Source organism: Gadus macrocephalus, chromosome 14 (genome assembly GCF_031168955.1).
Source record: "Gadus macrocephalus chromosome 14, ASM3116895v1".
NCBI lineage: Eukaryota > Metazoa > Chordata > Actinopteri > Gadiformes > Gadidae > Gadus > Gadus macrocephalus.
In genome coordinates, this window is record NC_082395.1 from 21,215,889 (window position 1) to 21,240,888 (window position 25,000).

General features: G+C 49.5%; 1 protein-coding gene across 2 annotated transcripts in view; it reads right to left on the bottom strand.

Annotated features, from left to right (window-relative positions):
* LOC132472189 (granule associated Rac and RHOG effector protein 1-like) overlaps window positions 1–24,786 on the bottom strand; it is a 38,717-nt gene extending 13,931 nt beyond the window's left edge. Inside the window, exons 1-5 of one of the 2 annotated variants that reach the window (XM_060071673.1) lie at window positions 24,672–24,786; window positions 11,484–12,963; window positions 2,770–2,982; window positions 1,015–1,155; window positions 77–172 (exon numbers count right to left, since the gene is read on the bottom strand). In XM_060071673.1, coding sequence (XP_059927656.1) covers window positions 77–172; window positions 1,015–1,155; window positions 2,770–2,982; window positions 11,484–12,011 — 978 coding nt within the window. In that variant the 5' untranslated portion in view covers window positions 12,012–12,963; window positions 24,672–24,786. The other variant, XM_060071674.1, reaches the window with a different exon arrangement.
* Between the last annotated feature and the right edge of the window lie 214 nt (window positions 24,787–25,000).

A 25,000-nucleotide genomic window follows, 5' to 3' on the forward strand; every position in this document is an offset into this window, starting at 1 on the left:
CACTTAGTACCAATGCTGCTTGGGTTCGACGGGGCATTTATCCCCGTGAGCATCATCTAAGTATCACCTAACCCACCTGCAGCGCTGACTCCACAGACTTGGGGTTGAGGTGGAAGCCGGCCTTCAGGGAGTACTCGCTGTGGCCCATGCTGTCCAGAGCCGCCTTGTAGGCCTTGGGGGAACAGCAGAGGGACTTTCAGATTAGCGAACCGTGAGTGCTACAAGTCGACACAGGGACTGACCTATAAACGTGGACACCCAAACCCCACCAACACCAACACCCGGACTTCCAGATTCACAGAACGCACAATAGAAGGGGACCAGGCACAAAGATATAGATTTACAGATAGCTGGGTCAGTGGAACAATGCAGATACTGGCTCCACTGGTCACAGTATTCAAAAGGATACTTCCTCACCAGTATCATGTTACATTCCCAGGTGGGAATGAGGACATTTCTGCATGCATCGATGTGCATCGATGTGTGTATGTGTGCGTCTGTGTATGTGTATATGCGTGTGTATATGTGTGTGTTTGCAGATCCAGCAGCATGTGTGCATGCATGCGTATGTGCGTGTATTAGGGCTGGGCGATTAATCAAATTTTGACGCGATTTCGATTTTAGCGTGAAACGATCACAAAATTAACATAATCGAGTTTTTCAATAAAAACAAATTTATATATATATATATATTTTTTTTTGTAATTTTATCTGCATACATATCTTTACATTATTTTAGATTGGAACATTTTCTTTTTGACCATTTCATGTATTTTTAATTTTTTTTAAAGGCGAAATCTCAAAGATCTCAGTTCCAAAGTTTTTTTGGGAGAGACATGCTGAAAAAATACAACATGTTTTCAAACTCAATAATAATCGTTTGAATAATCGTGATTTCAATATTGACCAAAATAATCGTGATTATGATTTTTCCCATAATCGAGCCGCCCTAGCGTGTATGCGTATGCTTGTGTGTGTGGGGGCCGAGCAGCGTGCGTGCGTGCGTGTGCGTACCTGCAGGGCGTGGTCTATCCGTCCGTTGAGGTCCTTGAGCTGGTGCTCGGGGATGGAGGTGTTGTTGGAGCAGAAGAGCTGCTGCACCTGCAGCCCGGCCAGGCAGCCGTCACGGCCCCTCTCCCGCAGCCGCCCCGTCGCCTGGGGGCCCCGGGAAACCCTCAGGGTCAATCTCGTGATCGGTCACCCCACTGGATTCATCTGATCAGCTGAATGGGTGCTGTGCGCGACCCGCTGAGACCCAACTCATGAGCTGTCAACTGGAAACGTCCCCTTTTGTTTCAGCGGAAAATAGTTTATTTTAAACTTCTCCTCACTGTAATTACTACGTTTGGGGAAAAGCGGTCGAGATACTTCACTGCACTTTATCTCCCCGTCTTAAAACCTGTGAATCGATGTCGCCGCTGAAACCCTGCCACTCAGCAAACCCTACACGTCCCCAGAGGACCATTCTGAGGCCTCCACGCCGGGCCGCTTTAAAGGGGCTGAAAGAAACTGGTGGTCCGAGCGAAGCCCATTTCACAGCGCATTCCTCCGGGCCCGCGCCAGACCCCCCCGCCCTCCGTCCTCCACCCTCCGTCCTATAACCCCCCCCCAGCCACCCCGGGCCCACGGTGCAGCAGGCCAGGGCCCGGTGCAGCAGGCCAGGGCCCAGCGGATCAAGTGGGCCATGGGGACTGATTGGCCGGCTCAGATTACAAAACTCCCGAGGGGTCAGTGGGAGAGACAATGTCAATGGACGGGTTCTGAGGCGTGGTGCGTAATGAGGTGGAGGTGGTTAGGGTGGGGGTGTTGAGTGAGGTGGAGGTGGTTAGGGTGGGGGTGTTGAGTGAGGTGGAGGTGGTTAGGGTGGGGGTGTGTAGTGAGGTGGAGGTGGTTAGGGTGGGGGTGCGTAATGAGGTGGAGGTGGTTAGGGTGGGGGTGTTGAGTGAGGTGGAGGTGGTTAGGGTGGGGGTGTTGAGTGAGGTGGAGGTGGTTAGGGTGGGGGTGTTGAGTGAGGTGGAGGTGGTTAGGGTGGGGGTGCGTAATGAGGTGGAGGTGGTTAGGGTGGGGGTGTTGAGTGAGGTGGTTAGGGTGGGGGTGTTGAGTGAGGTGGAGGTGGTTAGGGTGGGGGTGTGTAATGAGGTGGAGGTGGTTAGGGTGGGGGTGTTGAGTGAGGTGGAGGTGGTTAGGGTGGGGGTGTGTAATGAGGTGGAGGTGGTTAGGGTGGGGGTGTTGAGTGAGGTGGAGGTGGTTAGGGTGGGGGTGCGTAATGAGGTGGAGGTGGTTAGGGTGGGGGTGTTGAGTGAGGTGGTTAGGGTGGGGGTGTTGAGTGAGGTGGAGGTGGTTAGGGTGGGGGTGTGTAATGAGGTGGAGGTGGTTAGGGTGGGGGTGTTGAGTGAGGTGGAGGTGGTTAGGGTGGGGGTGTGTAGTGAGGTGGAGGTGGTTAGGGTGGGGGTGTTGAGTGAGGTGGAGGTGGTTAGGGTGGGGGTGTTGAGTGAGGTGGAGGTGGTTAGGGTGGGGGTGTGTAGTGAGGTGGAGGTGGTTAGGGTGGGGGTGTGTAGTGAGGTGGAGGTGGTTAGGGTGGGGGTGTGTAATGAGGTGGAGGTGGTTAGGGTGGGGGTGTGTAATGAGGTGGAGGTGGTTAGGGTGGGGGTGTTGAGTGAGGTGCTGGTATCTAGTGAGGTGGAGGTGGTGGTGGTGGTTAGGGAGGGGTTAATGGTGAGGTGGTGTTTAGTGAGGGGGTGGTGGATGTTCAGCCAGCTGACGGCGTACCTCGGCTGCCCCCTTCCATGAGCGGGCGGCGTCCTCCAGCTCGGTGGGGGCCCCGTGCTCACTGCTGGGGGGCCGGGCGTTGGCGCGGCGCTCCTGGGCCTGGGCCAGGGCCTCGGCCAGGCAGGACTGGGCCACGGGCTGCACCTTCTGCAGGGCCTGGGACAGGAACTGGAAATGAACCTGCATCACCGTCCGGAAGCACCGGCCCAGCACCTGGAGACAGACACCACAATGACACGTTCACGTTGAGTCCATTCAGCACACGCTTTAATCCAGTCTTACAATAAGTACAATACATTTCAGAAGTAAGAGAAACAGTATATCGCTGTCGGTACAGTACGGCTGTACGGAGAACCAAGTGACAACCACTAACAATCGCCAGGTCAACCCATTCCCTGAATGCAACAAAGATTGATTGATTGATTTTATTTCACCATTTTCTATACAAAACATAAAAAAGTACTCTGTGTCATTCATTAAAATACATAAATAGTCAGGGATGACCCAATAAAGACCAAAGGCTTATTTCCATTGTGGTCCCTGTGGGGCAGGAAATAGCTAGGATAAGATGCTACACAAAGCTAAGTACTATTCTTAAGTGCCAGGACATACAACACCAAGGGACAGACACTGTGGTACATAAATGCATGAGCATGGGTACGGAGGGAGACGGGGAAATGTTACACCGCCTTTAACCCAGGAGGGAGGTCATAATTACTCCAGGACACGCATATGTGTGTGTGACGTCTGGAGCACTTAAAGAGAAGGACGAGTGAGAGTGTCCAACCACACTGTGGGGAGCCGGTTTCGGCGCTAATGCGGCGCAGGTCGTAGGCTAGGAGAACGTCACACTAGGTCACCTGTTCCCGGGGCCATTTCATCGTTGCGCGCACGCACACACACACACACACACACACACACACACACACACACACACACACACACACACACACACACACACACACACACACACACACACACACACACACACACACACACACACACACACACACACACACTTAGACACACACACTCAGACACCAACACTCACACACACACACACACACACACACACACACACACACACACACGGCAAGTTCAACAGCTTTTTCCTTTGGCCTCCACAGAGCTTCCAGCGTAACTCCTGAATGGGATTTAATAAAGTCTAATCTTGGGGGACAGTCCACCTTGTGCCATGAATCAAGAGCCCATTAGCCAATGTTGGGCTGGATAATGAGCTGTCTAAATAGCTGGTGGGCAAAGAGACGTGGAGGCTAAATCGCAGGTGTGTTAAAAGACTATTAGACTTGGCCATACACCTTACCCTCTCTACAGCAAAGTAGTAAGCCTAGTGAATTACATGACGACTAATCATATAGCTGCAACTCATTGGCCATGTTAGAAAAACCCTCTTTGCCCTCTCTGTATATACATGTTCTAAGTGAGTGAGAGTGTGAGTGTGTGTGTGCTTGCGTGTGTGTGTGTGTGTGGTAAGAATAGTCCGGTTCAGCCCTGGTTTGTTGTCCTGGGAGCAACCAGACACCCCGGCCCCTGAGTTTTCTTTTTCAGGTAGACCCTCAAAATATCCCCTGGTCGCGGGCTGAGTTGTAAAGACAGAAATACCACGACGCCAGGGCTTTTCTTCAAAGCAGACCGGAACAACCAGGCCGGGCCTCCATCACTCTGCAGCTCAACTTGTCACTCCAGCAGAAAGAGCTGACAGCCAGCCGGGTAACCTTCGGTCATCCCCTCTGAATAGGAGGAAGCTCAGCAACACAGCCCAGCATAGGGGACTGCATGTGTATCAGACAACTGCTTTAGTTATGGTAAGGGAACTAAACACGTCTCCAAAATCCCAATAATTCAAACCTAAAAAAAAATAAGCAGTGGTGTGGTATTGGGTTTAAAACACATTGTTTGTGAATTGGCATTCAAGTGCAGTTCTTTACAAATATCATGTACAGCATGTGCAACATCCTTGATACATCTACAGCCTCTGCAACTGATATATCATCACGACATCTATAGCCTCCTTGATGTATCTTCACAGCAGCATTGATACATCAAGAAAGTTCTTGATGTTGTCGATTTATTAAAAACAGCTTCTAAAATAACAAAAATATCGGTATAGTGCAGACAAAAATACAAAGACAGAGCAAAACGGAACGGTCTATTTCTGGGATTCAAAATATCGCAAGTCCAACCCCTGGCAGTCTGCAGCGATACAGGATCCTTGTTACGGCTGATTACGTTGCCTTGTGACTCAAACCTTAGCAGCAACAACACGCATCGGAGCTGCAGTCACTCATGGTGCCTCATGTGTGCTGCTGCTACTAATGTTGAACGCTGCTGAATCTGATTCAATGTACCTGCATATTAGCAACAAAATAAATCACTGAAGAAGGATTCAATGAGAGCTCTATGGTGACATGAGAGCAGAAGATAGCATTGGACAAAGAGGGAATCAAGTGAGGCAGAATAGGCCCAATTATGAATCTGCTAAGGGATGCATCGGCTAGTAAAGGTAAGAGTGTCCACTCCTTTAACAGCATGGTCCCACCGTGATAAATGTAGCCATCACTGCCATTCCCTCCTGGTTCGAGCCTTCCTCTTGGAATACTGTATTCTCAAACCAAACCGAGAACGCCCCCTGAATCCTAGAAATGAATACGTTTGCATGCATCTCCAGTTGCTCAGCATAAACAAAACAGGATTTACCTACGGCCTCAAACTCTGCATACTACAGTCTGAAGCCTCCATCAACACACAGGGAGACAGCAAACCAGGGCCGAGACCTAGTAAACACCGGGCTGTGAATTCCTGACGGTGACGCATACACACTTATCTTGGAACCAGTTATCGACCCGGTCTCAATAGACAGATGTATCCATGAAATGCAAGAATGAACTGCCAAGTGAGTGAAACGGTATCGTGAAGGCGTTGATTAACATCATTGAGGTGACGTCCCAAAAGGGTTTTTATACGCTACACGCACCCAGCTCAAAAGGGGCTCTTGAACAAAGTGCTGCAAAGTATGAAATAACCAGGCAGGATTTAAAAGAGAACGTCGGCTAATGGGAAACACATGTCATCGGATCGGCCGCGTCCCACACGTTGCCGCTGGAAAATGGGAGGGAAGACAGCCGAGTGGAGCCAGGCAAATTCCCCTCCACCTCCGACGGCAGACAGTGAATCCATCAACAACTTTTACTTTGCGTTTTTTCTCAGAACACCGGTCGTAGTTTATTAGCAGCCCAGACCTGGAGAAAATATGTATTCGCTGTTTGGGTTTGTGGACGCCATAACGGTGTGGGGGGGGGGGGGATGTGTGAGTCATGGGCCTTTATTATGAACAGATGCAGCTCAAGCCCTTCCAGTCTCCGAGCCGGCCCAGGTACAGGTGGCCGGCATTAACCAGCCTGGCTTTCCATGTTTGTGGTTTTTCAACCTGATCCGTGCTGGGACGACTGGTTCATGTTGTGGCCATCGACGCCATCGACGACCCCCCCCCCCCCCCCCCCCCCCGCTCAGACCCAGGCTGGTTATTGTAATGTTTTAATGGTTATAAATCACGTATCCAGTGATAGAATGCCCCGGAGCAAACCTGGGATGGGTTCTGTGGGAACTAGATGGACCTGTGTGAAGGTAAACATGATTATTATCTTTTTCTTAACAGAAGTGCGTCACATAGTAAGTAGCCCTCTATAAATCAGGTGAAATGTACTGCGCAGAGGTGACCTTGTTTGGTAACAGTTACCAGGTGCCGCGTTGTCGCTTAATGTGGTGACAATGTATTTCCTCCACCATTGGACCCTCAGCATAGTCAAACAACTTTACCAAATAGTCTAGCGAATACCGGCCCATCTCTCCTCCACCTCCCCAAATCCTTCCCCTCACTTCCTCAAATCTCATCTCTCTTTCTCCGTCTCCTCCGTCATGTTTCTCTGCATCCCTGTCCCTGGCCATACTGATCTCCCTGTCTCCATAGTAAGTCCACCTGCTATGGGTTAGTAGAGAATCACGACACAGATACCCCAATGGTCACATGACACCCCAACACCCACCCCCATCATACAACAACAGCGGCTAGAAATTATACCTAGAGCGTTCTTTAGCCCATCTCTCCCTCGCTGTGTGTGCGCGTGTGTGCGCGCGCGCGCGCGCGCGCGCGCGCGCGCGCGTGCGTGCGTGCGTGCGTGCGTGTGTGTGTGTGTGTGTGTGTTTTCTCAACGTAACCGCGGGGCTGAGAAGGCGGAAGAGAAGGGGGGAGGTGGCTGTCTTCTGGTTGACCCATAGCCCCCTTGATCGCCCCCAGATCTTCTGTGTGTGTGTGTGTGTGTGTGTGTGTGTGTGTGTGTGTGTGTGTGTGTGTGTGTGTGTGTGTGTGTGTGTGTGTGTGTGTGTGTGTGTGTGTGTGTGTGTGTGTGTGTGTGTGTGTGTGTGTGTGTGTGTGGACTCACTCTAGAGTCTCTGGCTCTCAGCCTCTAGCAGGCCCCTGCGGACGGCCTCTCAACAGACCGGGACGTTTCCACACATACTTGGCCTCTGGGGCGCGTGAGGCCGTGGGGGGCAGGGCAGACACAGAGAGAGAGAGAGAGAGGGAGGTTGGTTGTGTTCCCAGACGGGCCCGGACATTCTGGGCTCATCAATGGAGGAGCAGAGAAAACAGGGAATTAGGAAGAGGGGAATAGGGATGACTCAAGCTCCACATTCCACAAGTCCCCGGACTCAGAGCTGGATTGGGTTAACAGAGAAGGCGCGGAGGGAGGGAGGGAGAGGGGGAGATAAAGAAAGGGAGGGTACAGATAACTTTGTGCGTGACGGGAAAGGGACGCGTTTCTTTGATATGCGTTTCTTAGAAGGGGAATGTTTGAGTGTTTAATGCGTCGTGCATGAGATGGCCTTCATCAGCATCACTTATGACCTACATCCAACTGGATCGGTTCACTACGAGTGGCCAGGAAAAAAACACTGGATCTGATCAAACGCCGGAGAAAACATTCGGGATAGAACTTGGCCGACGCTGGTCTCCACATCAGGGAACTATTCAGTTCGCTGTCCTGAGCCCGAAATCCGACATTAATTACTGGTTGAAAAGAGCAACATGTTCTCAAAGTGACATCACCGCAAGGCCTTGACTATCCATATTAGGACTGTTCTTTGAACATTACACTATTAACATACCATCCTTGCGTTGTTTGGTGTGCGTTTCCCTCATTGTTACTGCTGTAGCCTACCCAGAAGCCAAAGATTGAGTGTACTAAAAATATGAAGTTCAAAGAAACAACCATGAATCAAGAGGCCAGCAGTGTCCTTTTTGTCAGGAAGTTAGCTGGCATGGCCGGCTTTGTTTGGCTCCATTGAACAAACAGAACACTCTGGTGCAGATACTGAGGTTTAGGTTAATAACACACGCTAACTTTAATGAGGCCATCGTGAAGCCAAGTGTCAGCCCTTTCCTCTTTCTGCCTCAACAATCATAGACTATATGCCAGAAGGCAGCTGAGGCCGGCTGAATTTTAAGGCAAAGGACGCCGGCTGAATTGAAGGCAAAGGAGGCCAGCTGAATTGAAGACAGTGGAGGCTAGCTGAATTGAAGGCAGTGGAGGCTAGCTGATTAAAGACAGTTGAGGCTAGCTGATTAAAGACAGTTGAGGCTAGCTGACGTGAAGGCAGTGGAGGCCGACTGAATTGAAGACAGTGGAGGCTAGCTGATTGAAGGCAGTGGAGGCTAGCTGAATTGAAGACAGTGGAGGCTAGCTGAATTGAAGACAGTGGAGGCTAGCTGAATTGAAGACAGTGGAGGCTAGCTGAATTGAAGGCAGTGGAGGCCGACTGAATTGAAGACAGTGGAGGCTGGCTGAATTGAAGACAGTGGAGGAGGCCACGGCCTAACCGGGGCTTCTGGACCCTCAGAGTTGGGCTTCCAATAATATTCATCTGTGCATATTTCCGACCACACAGGCTCAGGGTAACCGACTGGAACAAAAGTGCAGTTTTGGGCACAGCCCCATCCACCATGGCCCCCACGGTTCCTCCAGTACCAAGGGTACAGAATGCACCGCCCCGGGCTCGTCTGGCCCGCATGATGACCAATCATATTGGTCCCCAGCGGATATGGAGGTACTGGTCAACAGCACAAGAGCACAGATTCAGGGCAGCACTAACAATCCCTGGAGCGCCTTTCCCCTCAGAACAGTTCAGAACAGGGATTCACTATCCGAGAGGTTGAATGCCATCTCCCACGTGTTTGTGGTGTATCAGGCAGGCTATCTGAGGTTTTTCGCCGTGCTGCAAGAAATTACACGTTCACTCTGAACGTATCAGCAAAAAAGCGAAAGCGGGAGGGACTTGTGGGCAGGTGGGAGGTGGCTTCCCGGGGTGTTCTCACACCCCTCTCTCAAACCCTGACATCGGCTGAATGTTTCCTTCCAGTCAATAGTGCTTCATTATTCCTCCTCTTCACGATCAAATCAGGGGTTTAAGTCGTGCCGATAGAGATTATACAACATGGAAAACACTAACAAACAAAACCAACGTTTCACAGATGATATACAACCACATAAATCCAGATGGATCGCTTTCTTGTGATTTCATTTGACTCTTTAACTCTGAACAATGTGTCGATTGTGGGTAGGAGACGGTTGCCAGATCCCAGATCCCCCACGCTCACATGCTTGTTGCAAAGCAGTACCATTGACGCAATACGTTGACTATTATGGGATACTTTTGGGACACATATTAATGATAAGATTTTGCAGCGAAGCAAATATTAACACTATTGCTTTAAAAAGCCATAAGAAGAGTATATATATATATACTATATATCAGTAGAAAATGAATACATCCCAACATTATGGTTATTGTGTGATACATGCTTGTAGGCCTGATGACGAACAACATGAACGCCATCACATCTCAGTATATTATGCAGGGAGCTCAGCTCTGATTTTCCACAGAGGAGGAAGCACCTAGGGAACAATGCTACGACACTCGGATGTGTTGATAACTATTGCTTGCAGCAGGATGTCTAGGAAACTTTAACGTCACTGGCTGGTGATTGGCTGAAGCCCAATACGAAGCACAGATCAGTGTTCCCAAACACATGTCAACACCATGTTCAATACATTAAAGCAGTGATATAATGCCACCGGTTGTGACTGTGAGTGTGATCAGCCATGACTAGCAGTTTGTTGAGTGACATCACAAGTGGGCGTGTCCACCTAGATGTATGCTGGATAGATAAGCAACATTAGCTGCAGTCCACTGGGTAGGCTCGTAGACTGACCTATCCAGCATACATCTAGATGGACATTCTCACTTGCCCCAGGAAAAGGCAGGTTTTCAAGACCGCTTGTCATTGCTAATCACACTCACCCCTGGTGGTCGAACACCACCCTTTAACCCCAGGGAGAGCTGGGTAGGCTGGTAGACAGGGGATCTATCCAGCATTCATCTGGATGGACACTCTCACTTTTGATGTCACTAAGGCCACGTTTATACGTAGCAGGGTATTTATAGAAATGAATATTCCCCCGCCTCCGTTTTCAAAAATAACATTGTGCACACAGCATCGTTTTCAAAAAAGTTGTCGTTTACATCAAAACGCATAAATACGCCGTCAAGCGCCATTATAACTATGCCAAACCTATGGGCGGCAATGTGGTAGAGCTTAGATCGGGCCCAGAAAATCAAGCCCGACCCGGCCAGAGCCCGTGCACGTTCTGTCCGAGCCCGGCCCGACCCGACACATTAACCGTAATTATGAGCCCGATTTCAACCCGACTTTTTTTGTAAGGGATAATGTATAGAACGCCGGTCATTATCGGGGAAATAAGCCCCGACAGGGCGAACAGTACACCGACCGACGCGCAGTGAAGGTGTCTTACTTCGCCCTGAAGGGGCTTATTTTCGACAATGACCGGCAACGTTCTATACATCATCCCGCTTATTACACGGCTACTTGACAAAACAAAAAAATAACTACACATGGTGTGTCTTTTTGCAATTTATTCGTAGTGTTGATCAGCAGAGAAATCATTTCTCCGCAAAGACGGTGACGTCGCTTAGCAACGGAAGACGCTGGGCTTGACAAGTCACCGGACTACTAACCACGCAAGTGAACGGAGCGTTCCACGGCATTGAGAAGACCCGTGTAATAAAGGCTTATAATATTTCTGTTTATGGCATAGATTTCTCCTCAGATTAGGCCAATAAACCAATGATAAAAAAAATAATAATAATCGCCGATCAAAGGCCCGGCCCGAGGATAGTGGTGGGAAATATTGGCCCGACCCGGCCCGCGGATCGGGTCGGGTCGGGTCGTGCTCGGGCAGAGAATCTAAACTCTAGTAGGGAGAAGGATAAAGCCATGCAAGCCAATCAGAATCCTCAGAATCAACAACAACGAATAACACGAGCGTCTTCCTGTAACAAACAAACTGTAAACATAGGGCGCTCATATGACGTTAAGCATTTCCTGGCGCATAACGTGAATGCGTGTTTCTCCCCGTTGACACGACAACACATAACCGGCGTTTTCAAAAATCTCCACTTTGGTCGGAGTTTTTAGAAATGATCGTTTTCTGTGACAAAAACTGCGTTTTCGTATAAATGAGAGGCCAAACCACGTGGAAAACGGCTTGTCATGGGCTAAAGCCCAGTCACACCTGGTGGCCTCACACCACCCCTTTAACCCCGGGCAGAGCACCCACCTCCACGTCCTGGAAGCTGAAGTCGTTCTGGTCCTTGAAGTTGGCCGCGCCGGCGCTGAGCTCCATCAGCATCTTGGCGATCTCGGGCTTGATGGCGGCGGTGAGCCGGCTGGCGGCGTCCATGACGTGTTCCTGCACGTCCTTCAGCTGCATGGCGGCCTTGGAGTAGTGGGAGTTGCGGAACACGCCGCTGAACAGCTCAGTGAGGAAGGCGCTGGCCCGGCAGAACACGTTGAGCGCGTCCAGGTACTTGGAGATGCCCTGCTGGATGTCCGCCACCGCCGTGGTGGTGCCGGAGGGCGGGCCGGGGGCCAGGCCGCCGCCGCCGCCCGGGGGCCCGCCCCCCCCGGGGCCCATGGAGGGGGGGGCGGGGGAGCAGGGGGAGGAGGCCAGCGGGGCGCTGAGGGTCCTGCTCAGCTCGGGCATCTGGTACTGCGGGTGCTGCTGCTGGACCTTCTGCTTGGACCCGCCGAGCAGAAAGCGCCGCTTGTAGTCCATCTTACCTTCCGGCGCGTTGCAACTGTACATACGACTGGGCGCGACCGGCACCGCTCGCTGCCGTGGCGCTGGACGACTCTGGCGGTCGCGGGATGGGGAGATTCCGATTCGAGAGGGCGTACAAAAGGAGGCGACGGGAGAGCGGGTGGCTGTTCACGTCGGGGGAAGAGGACACCTCAGGAGTTCCCCTGCCAGAGGCTCATCTCAGAGAGGGCTGAACGGGGACGACGGGACGGACCGAGGGGCTCGGAGCGCGTGGTGCATGCAGCCCTGCTGCAGACCAACATCAGACGCACCGGGGGCGCGCTACGGGCCTGGACGCCCGCTTCAGGGCCCCTGGGGTTGGGTTGGGGCCGTGTGGCATAAAGGAGGACGAGGGGAATCGCACGGGAGCTCTAGGATTCAGCGTGCGAGTGGAGTGCGGGGCTCCAGAGGTCGCCCTTCTGAACGACGGAAGCAGAAAATACGTAGACGGTATAGTCACATAGATGTACTTAGATGGAGATCGAACACCGCAAATAAAAAACGACAACTTATCTAAAAAAAAATAGGGTACGATTGAGATAGGCGGAGGTGGTCGCCGGTCAAGCCAACGGTAACCAGCTAACTAGAGCGGAGGAGCGACACCACCAGCGGTGCGTGACGGGTCCCAGACCGCCCCGTGTGACCAGGAGCTACCCGACGACGGAACCAGTCCGTCTCAGCACCCCTCGGAGGAGAGGAAGAAGGAGCAGCGTTTCATCCAGGAACCGGCGGCCAGCGAGGCTTCTTCCACGGTCCCGCGCGTGTCCGTTTGGGAGGGTGTCTTTTCACCAGAGCTCCGGGACGTCCCTTGGGGTCTGTTGGGCCTGCTGCAGGGTGTGCCGGGGTCGTCTGGCTGAGGTAGTTGATACTCACCAGGAATACCAGTGGGCTCTCTCCGCAGACACAGATTACAGCGACGGAAGCACGACTGTATCTTGTAAGGCCTCTAGGTCATTTCCTGTGGGAGAAGGAGAGAGAAACACACAGAGGGGGTCTGGTGAGCAGAAGCAGAGGTATGATCATGGCGTTATCGTCATTACGTCATGATTCGGACTCGGCGCGGATACCAGCTCTTGCTGGCACATTTTATGAGATCTTAAATGTTTGAGGGAACGTAAAAGATAGAATTCGTATGGCATCACACTTTAAAACGTCATACACTTAAATTTAACAACTTTTTATTTATTAAGGCAGACAGAAAGAGCTAAAACTGTAGCAATCGTCCCTTCACTAAACACTCTACAGCCTGCTACCAGAGCCTCATAAACACTGGGCCCTTCCAGAGGAGTCCAGGCGGTGTAGGGGGTTTGGGTGGAGGTGGTTAGGGTGGAGGTGGAGTGTGCTACAACAGGCGCCGGAGCTCGCACCGAGATCTCCTGACACCGGCAGGTTTCATGAGAACAGAGCCAGGGTTCTGCCAGCGGTGGGGACAGCAGACACTGATGGCTCTGTGGATATTCACCCCTGGGTGAGTCACAATGCAACCATTCACAAACCCCGACGTGGGCTGACCAGACCGCCCGTCCTGCACTGTGTATTGTTATTCATTTCCCCCTCGAACCCATGTCAAGATGAACGCTGAGGAGTATCTAGGAATCAGCCTGCGTCACCGAAGCGGCAGTCATCAGAAACTGATCCCACGTGAGATTATTATTATGAGCCGCGGAGTTGATGGCGACGCCAAGAAGCGTTTAACGCATCGATCTGTTGCTGAGAGAAGGCAAGCTCCATTAAGGAGAACATTTTGATCAACAAGCCCTCAGCCTTGTTTTATGTTTACTGTGGAATCTCTGGAAAGAGAATGGCTGTGGAGCGGACAGCGGAGTGATCGGGAAGGTCGCCTCGGGTGAACGCGTTTCAAACGCTGGAAGGAAAGGGAGTTCAGTGCCAGCGTGAAACTATATAGAAAAAGCATCCTTTCCTACATTGTTCAAAACCACTCGAGCATTTGACTCCCAAACTGTAAGTGTTGGGTGGGTGGTGCGTGCTGCTTTGAACGTCGATAAGGCCCGCGCAGAACCAAACCAAACTTTCAAAAGAACGATGCAAAAAACCCGCGCAACCTGTAACCTTTCATCTCGTTCCACAGTCCTGTCCGCGTGGGTTGCGTCTGTTGACGCAGACTAGAGCAATCGCACACCGACACACCGGACAGAAAAACATCAACATTGCAGGACTAATCTGCTGGACACACTCTGGGCTCGGTGTGGCCACAGGCGCTGCTGCTCTGGAAAGTTTTTTCGCCCACGTCGTTATCTCCCAGAGTCATTCCCGGAGCCGGGTGGAAGGACCGGAGACCAAAGACCCCGGGATTTAGGGTCCCGGGCTTCAACGCGTTGGCGTTAGTGACCACGACAACACGGCCATGTTGCTGACCGTCACACACACACACACACGCACACACACGTTAGTTACAGATGTTCCAGTGACCTTTAAATCCGGCTTCCTTCCTCCAGTAAAAAAAAGAGTGAGAGCAGCAAACACTCAATGCTGCCGTCTGTCACTGCCCCCCCCCCCCCCCCCCCCCGAGAGCGCACACACACACACACACACACACGGCGGGGCCAAGGGAAACCGGTGACCTCGTCATGAAGGGAACAGCAGACTTCCCACTTCTTCCTTCCCCTGGTCTTATATAACCACACAAGTCCACCAGGAACACATTATTTACAGCCGTCGCCTAGGAGACCAGACCCAGGGGGAGTGAAGGGTCAGGGGCTGAACACACACGCACCTAGGCCTAGGTGCTCCAGGGGCCACGCAACCTCCTAGCAAAGGAGAGGGATGCCTTGCTTGAGAGTGTGTGGGCAGTGGTCCATCGCTCCAAACCGACGGTTCCATGCTAAAAGCAAAGCTTTTAGTGATTTAGTCACTCACGCTCGCAATATCTCCCAGAACAACGCAGTTTTAGTTTTTATTTCTTTCTTTTGAGAAACCTCGCGTCCCTTTTTGTGACATAATGGCTCGCTCTGTTTGTCTCTCTCTACCTCTGTGCTGGCGCTAAACCTTGGAATAATGGAAACGGCATGCGCTTGTCATTTTGTGCAACGCACAGGGCTTTGACGGCACACCGGCTAACTAGTGCAAACAAGTGGCCCTCCGCTCCCAAAGCCCAGGGATTACGGCCGCAGTGAGAGACGCGCCAGACACCACACAGGGGCTAGCCGGCACTGTCAACAACGTAATGGGCGTTTGGGAAACTAGGTGGAGAGACAGGAGTCGGGGGGGGGGGGGGGGGGGGGGGAAACGTCAGAGCCAAGATGCTTGGACTCGTTTCATACAGAACACATCGACGCTCAGGAGCTAGGCTCGTTTCAATGGAATGAAGGGAGAAGGGCTGGCTACTTCAGTCTCACAGCTAATGTTTTACTAGTGGTCATATAGAATCCATAGGAGACCGAGAGGGTGTATAGTTGGCTCTTGCTGGTTGAAATCAGGGCTGTTCTGACGTCCATATGCCCATGTGTGCAATATATTCCTGTTTGAATCACCTCAACATCCAAACAATGTTTGTCCAAACAAACATCCAAAAATACACTCATGGTAACCTTTCTGGGTGGTTTCTTGATGTTTTTAGTTTTTTTAATGTGCTTTGTTCGTTCAATGATAACTTAAAAGATACGAGCAGAAAGAAACATGTAAAACAACAAGGTAACCAAGAAGACAACCTCCATCAACGGCAGACACATGACAGCCAAGTGACAAGTGAACTCCAGAAATGTCCATTCCATCGCGTTTGACTAATTTGAGGACGGCGAACACTGAGCCGTTGTTTTCCGGGAGACAGCTGTTGATCTTCAGTATGGGACCGCATTCTCAGCTGTTCCAAATCCTGCCACTCAAGAATGCCATCGTCAACATCCTTCATGTAAACATGAACGACTGCACAGAATAGAACTTTGTGCCGTTTTTGTTGTTGTTGCTACATAAAGTTATGCCTCAATATTGCCATATCAAGTTTTGTCTGACCAGGGACCAGTGTTATTAGTTTGCAGAACGCAAACAGCTCAGACTATTGAGAGCCAGAGGCAGTAGCCCAGATCCCTATTTTGTATTGCAGAGGGAAGGAAACATGATTCTGGCCTTTTAGCAGACTCTGGTTTGCTACCTGTGCTGGAAGAGCATGCAGTGTCCCCTGCGGGACATCCAATGTGCCTATATGGAGATCCGGCATATCCACTGCGTGTCCACCTCCAGGCCCCATTTAGAAATGTCAATCTCACTCCCCAGATGATGGCATTCAACAAAGGCATGAGTGAAGTGAGAGTGTCTGTAGAGTGGATGTTTGGAGACATCGCAAACTATTTTAAGTTCATGGACTTTAAGAAAAATTAAAAAATTGGGTTGAGTAGTGTAGGTAAACGTTACATTGTTTAAATGTGGTCGATAGTGTTTATATATGGTCGATAGGGTTTACATGTGGTCGATAGGGTTTACATGTGGTCCACAGTGTTTAAATGTGGTCCATAGTGTTTGGGTGTGGGCAATAGTGTTTAAATGTGGGCGATAGTGTTTAAATGTGGTCGATAGGGTTTACGTGTGGTCCATAGTGTTTAAATGTGGGTGATAGTGTTTAAATGTGGGCGATAGTGTTTACATGTGGTCGATAGTGTTTGCATGTGGTCCATAGTGTTTAAATATGGTCGATAGTGTTTAAATGTGGTCGATAGTGTTTACATGTGGTCGATATTGTTTAAATGTGATCGATAGTGTTTAAATATGGTCGATAGTGTTTAAATGTTATTTTCCCTCACTCTCCACCTCATCCCTAACTCTCCACCTCAAGCTGGTGTGTAGTGAGCGTTCTGGCACCGATTGGCTGCCGTGCATCACCCAAGTGGGTGCTACATATTGGTGGTGGTTAGTGAGGTCCCCCTTCACTTTAGGCGTCTTTGAGTGTTATTAATTATTATTATTCATTCATGTTTAACCTCTGTTTTCCTTTTATTCCTAGTCTGTTTTACATAGTTTTGAATGATGACTATATGCTCTGTAAGGTGACCTTGGGTGTCTTGAAAGGCGCCTCTAAATTAAATGTATTATTATTATTATTATCTCGGCTGGTTCATCACAGACCAGTTTCAGCCGTGTACCTCTATCACAGAGTCGCTCGCGGCTACAGTTCCAGTCAGAATAAATAGCCTACTAGCAGAGGCTTTCCCAATACAAACAGACTCGCCATCAATATTAATGAGTGCAGAAAGCTTCTCAGTACAGCTAGCAGCCTTGGCGACTCGCCAGAAAGACAGCGCTACACACACAACCACACACACTAGCAGCCAGCTAGCATCTCCCATTAGCCGTAGCACCCAAACAAACACATGTGATAGGAGCGCAGGCTCCACTGCTGGCCTCGCGCCAGTGAGGTTTAGCGCTCTTCCCTCCGCCTCCAGCCACTCTCGGTGCTAATGTTAGCCCTGCTTCTCGCGGCTAGCCGGGTGGCTCAGCTGCTGGAGCTCAACAGGAAAGGGGGCTTGGGTTTCCTGGGGCGCCCGATCTGTCGCCAGTCACGGCACTGTCCCGCCGGCGACGGTGATTTACCTGTCTGCGTCTGTGAACCGTCCCGCCACAGAGGGGGGTAGACAGACAACTGACGATGAATTAAAGGCGGAGGGGGGGGGGCTCTGAGACATTGTCCACGGCGGCCATAATTGTTTTCATAAAGACAACACGATACTTAGCCCGGAGACCATCCTGGTCACGTGACCTCTCATTCAGTTTCGCTACACCGAGCATTGTGGAACACTTCACCCACATCGATGGCAGGGCGTTATTTGCCCTGACAGACAAACTTCGGTCAATCAGCTGTGCAATTCAGTCGGAAGAACCGCGAGAAATTATTTTTTTTCCGCAGAGTAAGCGCCTTTACTATAAAAACTGCCGTGGAGCTCACTCAGTGGAAAGTAGGCTTTTTCGCCCTCCATTACATCAACACCCACGTCCCTGTTTGGCCCAGTAAGGTCATCAACTACGACACAGTCCCTGATTGGCCCGGTTACGTCATCATATACGACACAGTCCCTGATTGGCCCGGTTACGTCCTGATCGACCTGATGATCCATGTAGCGAAACAGGATGTTAGGTGACGTGATGATGGTTTCCAGGCCAACCGACTCGCATCCGATTTTAAAATCAATAGGAAATGTTGGGAGTACATTGTTGGACCACTTAAGTTGTATGTGTCTGTCACTAGGCCTGCACGCTTCGGGGAAAAATATGAATCACGATTTCTTAGCTTAGAATTGATATCACGATGGCAGTACCAAACATAGTTTTTTGGCACCTCGAGCACGTTGTGTGTCATATGGCCCTTAATAACTGATTAAAGTGCAGTATCAAAACCGGATTGATTTATTTTGTACATATAGCAGCACATTGTCTTTAATTGCTGGCCTTTTATAACTACTGAACCAGTAGTTGAACCACCTGTAAATGAAGGCAAAACAAAAATAAAAAATCTAAGTAATTTAAAACTTAAATCCACACAGGGGTGAATCGAGATCGATTTCATAACGATTTATCGTGCAGTCCAATCTGACATATACTTTTAGAAAGTGAAACGTTTTTTAAAAAAAAAGCAAATCAATGGCCTGCATCACAAGCGGCCAACCCTCCATCCTCGTTCAATGGCTTTCGCAGTATACGAAATACCCAATCCCAGATAACTATAGACGTAAAAACACTGTTGACTGTCGTTTTGGAGAATAATGGCAGTCACAGTGTTTGTGGTTATCGTATAAATTCTCAAGGTATAGATTTTCACTTTGGGGCGTTCCCACCAAACCGAATCCCCACAGACAAGAGTGAGTATAAAATTGTCTTTGACAGCGTGCTCGGAGCGAAACACAGCCGTACCAAAGGCAAACAATGGAAAACTCCCCTTCGCTGTATCTCCCCATAAGTTATGCTCTGTGTCAATAGCCATCCATCTCGCCCTGTGTTTCCACGTCTCCCCTCTGCCTCCATGTCTCTCCGTCTCCGTGTCTCTGTGTCTGGGTGCCTGTGAGCCATCCCGGCTGGGGTGGATCCCGCACAGCGGCCGGGCCAGCTGTTGCACACCCTGACAGCTCCTTATGGGCTGCTGCTGAGAGCCACACTCTGGTCCGAGGCTCCAGCCACAGGCCCAACTATAGCCCACTCGTGAAGTCTATTTCAGCGCTGCCGGAGCAAAACAGCTGCCCAGTGGCCCCAGATGGGACACGTTTAGACGGCCCGTCGTCCAAAAAGGTACAATTCCCCCCCATAAAAAGTAATATAGAATAAAAGCCCCTCTTCTACATCTGTTGTCAAATGAAGCAAAGGAATTTGCGAGGAATGAAAACGAACAAACAAACAGAACCTAGAAACAGTCTGCAGATAAATGCTGGTAATGTGAATGGCAGTGCATGCCCCGGCCCCCTTTATTTAAAACACAAGAGAGCTTTCCGTGGCGGCTGGTTCCACCGGGGTATTCCCCCAGGATGTGGTGGGAGACCAGGGTCAGCAGACAGGCCTGGGAGACCAGAACAAACGGGGGAACAAGTGCCCAGAGCAACTGTGTGACAGCAGCGTGATTCAGGCTTGCTCATACAACACGAGGCACGGTGCCTGAAACACACATCTCTCTCTCTCTCTCTCTCTCTCTCTCTCTCTCTGAATTTGTGTTGCTGTTGTCGTGGTCTCTGCCTCTCGTTTAAGCAACGACAAATATTTGTTTGTAGCTGACAGATAGTACTCTGTGCATATCACAATGCCAATCCGTAGATCTTTGAATGGACGTAGAGCAAAAAACAGAAAGAAAAAGCCATTAGGGGAGAGGCAGTTACCCAACACTAGGCAGGGTAATATCAGGTTAACCTGTTATGACATAGCATACATTGTAAGTAGCTTATGGCTCTAATAAAAATAGCAGACGGGCTGCTGGAACAAAGCACAGGCTTGAAGTCTGGGACAGGTCTGTGACGCCCGCGTAAGCCCGTGTTTCAACATCCACACCGTCGCCCTGCTGGACACACAGCGTCCGAATTAAAATACAAATTACTACGACGGTGGGAGAAATCCACCTCTTCTTCAAATATCGATGGGTGACCCAGAGCCCTGGTCAAAGTGATAACACGGAACATGACCAAGCCCACAGACAATAAACAAGGAGAAGACTAATAATAATAAAAAGTCGTTTTACTTGCCCACAACTGACCACCTGAGATTAATCCATCGACCATCGATCAACCGGCCTTCAGGTTTCAGTGCGTTTGGGGAATCCGACCGGTTTAAAAAACCGTAAGAAAAGGCCTCTGATCTGACGTCAGCTCCATTCACAAAGAACACTGGTACGAGGCTAATGGCAGTGGAAGCACGTTCTACCCAGTGCTACACGCCTGCTGCTGTGTCTTGAACTACGAAGGGTCCCAGCCACCCTGACAGAAGACGTCCTAGTCAAAGTCAAGTCGATGTGAAGCATGGAAGATCAGTCTGGGTTGTTTTTCCCCAAAAAACAACACAATTGACTGATGAAGAGTCGGCTCATCAGGTTCTATCAACATGAAAGGAGCAATTTACATGCATATGATTTGCACCTTTAATGAATCTACTCTTTGTCTTTGTTGAGTGGCGCCAGGAATGTTCGACACCCATAGATGCAGACTTTTGTCTGCGTTTGTTTGCTTGGCAAGTTTCTTACTTCGTTCGGAGAGCTCCACATTTAAAGCACGTTTCCATTAAGTTTATAAATGAGGATTAGAGTAAGCATCTGTTGACAAGAGGGCAAACCCTTCTTTTTTTTTGCAACTTCCATGCATTGAAATGAAACATGACATGAACGTGGCACAGGCCAACTTGAAAAGGAAGGTGTGGTATCTTGACCGCTCTTCAAATATAGTACCTGTTGTGTTTAAGTCCACAGTTGTCAGCAAGCCTCCCATGGCTGCTTAAGTGCCCTTGAGCAAGACGCCCTGCGCAATCCATACCGGCGCTGCAAGCAATGGTGAGCTGCATTAGGAACTTCCAATAATAGGATGAGTTTTAAAAAAGGAACAGAAAATGCACTAGGTGTCACATTACTGGAGGGATGTAAGGTAGCCTGCATTCTTGAGCACTGCAGTCATCTCCACTGTGCACAAAAGCCAATGCATCTCACTTGGAGTCTTTGGCTGAGGGGTAAAACAAAAGCTGGCTGCTCACTCGAGCAAGGCTGGCTTCACTGACAAGAGATTTCTCATGATGGAAGACCCCATAAGTCTTGCTCATCCAGAGACTGACTGCATCGCGTCAACAAAGGGGCTTTTTTTTTCTGTTTTTATACGCGGTATATTGCTTTCATTAAGAAGCAGAGGGAACAGCTGTGCAACAACCTTAACCAAAAACACAGAGCGAAGTAAATTTCTGGGCGGGAATGGCAAAAACAGTGTTGTATTACGTATGTCCATCTGATGGAAAACCCTTGCACAATGGGAAGGCAAAAGGCATGCATTTAAGACAAAGGCAGGAGAACTATTTCCCAATTGGGTGGTGTTACCCAACATATGATATTAATGTTCAAGAGTCCAATCATAGTTTCCCTGTTTAATGTCCTTATGAGACTGGATGTCTGATTGTTCTGCAAATAAGACTCGTAAAACATCGTCAACTCTGTGAAGTACTACACAATGCTGCATCAGGTCAAAGGTGAGCCCTCCATTCGTACATGTTCTTTGGTAGGACGTCATTGCACTGTTCCAGGGCTATGTCTTTCTTGTTCTTGCAACAGTTGTCAGTATCTTCTGTCAAACTCAGATAACACCATCGCCTTCTCTGCAGCTTGCACCGCTGAGACAGACTTCTGGACCTTTGTTGCCGAATGCGTATTAACCGAGCCCATTTCGAGTCCTACAGCCCCATGTTATTGAATGACACGTCCGTCCACATCGGCCTGGTGTCTACAGACCGTTAGTGACAAGCCCCGAGGCGGAGACCAGAGTCCAGCAGCCTGTGGTCCATGGACCAGCATGCCTCTCTCCGCCCTGCCGTTCCTCTTCCACTCATTTCCCCGACCATCTGAATGAAAAGCCTGACCGATCGACATGGTAACGATGACTAATGAGTACTTAGGGTGTAATTGTGAAGTGTCAGTGTTACAGCTTTGATATTAACACTGAGATACTGAAAAATAAGTTAACAAATTAGGGGCCCGTTAACGATCTAATCCATTGCGTTAGTGTTCAGTCAGCAGTTCAGGGTCATGAATAGAAGTATCATGTCACATGCAAACCATTTTATCTTTATTATGCGTATTAAATATAATATCTCACTTATAAATCCCCCTGAAAAATGTTCTGTGCGATTGATCTTTCCCAATCTTTTCCAGACATTTCTAAATATAATTTTCAAACATTGTTCATTTGAGAAAGGTGTTTGGACAGTGGAAGCCATGTCCAAGGCCTGAAGGCAATATAAAGCTACACCTGTTTTCCCAATGACATCACCCTCACATGGTGCTCAGTTTATCTGAGAGTTTATCTCTGGGAACATAGCATGTAAAACCATGATACACAAAGGGAATGCATGCATGAACTCTTTCACATTTTCCCCAAGGAAGAATCTGAATAAAATATAGACACCAGAGACAACAGAGACAACAGATACATTAGCGTATGATTTCTCATAACTAACATGGTACATATACTAACTAGACAACAGTAAAACTCAAACTCTACTGCAGCAGACAGCCTCCTTGTAACGCGAACCTCGGTCACCCCACCCATCAAAGATTCCATTGTGACAGGCCGCTGCAAATTCTGAAGCCGCACCGCAAGAGAAACTAGAAAGCGGCTTTGTTGAAGGAAAACATCACTTTGGCCTGCGGAGACAGAGCCGGTACAACGTGGGCTTGTGCTACACTCCCTCCTCCACCAACACCACCTCCACCTCCGCCCTCAGGGAACTGCAAACAGAGACCTTGTGACTCTAGGTTTGACTTCCTCACACATGCATCCGGATTCAGTGTGCGACTTAGGAAAGGTGTTGCACTTGGTGATGAGGCTCAATAACCGTAACAAAAACAACTCCAAGTCAAGCGCCGGTCTGGGGTGATAATGACCCAGACATGGTGCTGAATGGGACTCCAATACAGGCCACCAAACCAATTACAGTTAAACCCCTCCGCCTAGGCCGTGTTTATTGTTTTTATGAAAACTGAATAGTAATCTTTCATTGCACATAATAAAAATGATTTATCAGCTCTCAAAGTAGACAGTCACATTGTAACTTTAGTCATGTTAGGACTCGTCATATACTTTGCATCTTGACTCATCACATCAAACAAGAAGTTGTTCTAAAAAAAAACATGGGAACACCGTTTAGTGGTTGGAAGATGGCAAACTCACTCGCCCTTATTTCAACATTTCATAAAATAACATTGAGTACAAATTATAATTGTACATTCATCAAAGGGCAAAACGACTTCCCCGCATGCAGTCAACGCCCCCACTACTTTGACATTTCCAAAAAACCATGGGAATAGAGGATGTTTCTCTGAGGATTGGGTTCTGGGGCGACCCAACCCCGGGTTTCTCTTCATGCACGCAGGGCAGCGGCGGAGGACTTCAGTTTGACCACCAGCATCCCAGCTGAAGTGTGTCATGTTATCCTCATTACAATGTAAAGAACCACCATCCACAACAAGTAAATACTATCACTAGTGCAACCATGCAGTACGTTAATAAACTACAAACACTACACATCTCAAAATTAACCCAAAGTCAGGGGTGGATGGAATCGGATGCAATGGCGACACGTATATACTCATTACGTCGATTACTGTCATATAATATACAGGATGGATTTTGGAATGATTGACATTTGCATGGACTCGCATTGCAGCTCACTAAACCAACGTTACATGCTTCGATCAGGTATATCCCCTTCGAAACCCCCGATGAAGCACTGGTCATCCCGTTACTAGAATGAATACGTTGGGCAACGCAAGAGAGTCACACACCAGATGTAACACACCTGATGATATATACCTACTGATATACACCAGATGAAATAGACCCGGTGACATACACCTGATGGCATTCACCTGATGACAAAGTCCTGCTGCAACACAGTCAACAACCAGACCACTATTTTGCAGGAAAGTGCAAAGGAATCCCCCGCAAGCGCAGTGAGCCAGTTTCACCGAAACTCAGCGAGATGCCTCTGCCCCAGTCCTGGGAACACTATGTCGCAAGCTGTTACCACCACGGCCCTTTAACGCCCTGAACACCCAGAACACCCTCCTCCACTGCCAGACCTCTCCCGTGCAATGGCTGCAAATACAAATACAAACACAAATACAAAAACCCAATAACACGTTAGAAGAACAAAGGCTGGCACACCTGCTGCACCCCCTGTCCGTCCTGCTGTCCCCCGGGGTTGACAGACGAGGTGGACCGCTAGCTGGTCCCGGTTAGCTGGACGTGTAGACTGACTGTACTAGAGGGGGCTGGAAGGCTAGCGGGGCTAAGGCTAAGCTAACGAGCTAGCTCTCTGCGACACTATTCTTAGCGGAGAGAGAGATCACTAACAGGCAACTGCGCTGGATGCGGGTTGAAATCCCCTCCAAAGGCCGAGCAGGGCCGACGCCATTGTGTTCGGTGCAATACAACGCTGATCGCTCAAATATAAGTACAAGTGTAAGTCAGGTTAATTAATAAGCACGTCGCTCACCTCGGCGCTGGGAGTCCACCCTCTTGACAGCGAAGCCCTGTCTGTGTGTACGCGGGAGGCGGCGGTTCCTCGTCTGACCGCAGGGGGCACCAGAGCGCATGGGAGATGTGGACCAACGTTGACACCCATTTTTGCTCATGGTTTCCCTAATAAGACGTGTGTGAACGTCATTCGTTTGTTTTTCTGGTGTGATAAATGCTATATATGGACTAAGTGTGGACCATTTTTGGAAATGTTTTAGAAAAATTGAAGTTGTGGTTACACTGTTGCGTTAACTGGTAATGTGTGGATGACGTCGCCACCTGATGGCCGAGTTTAGGTTGACAGTA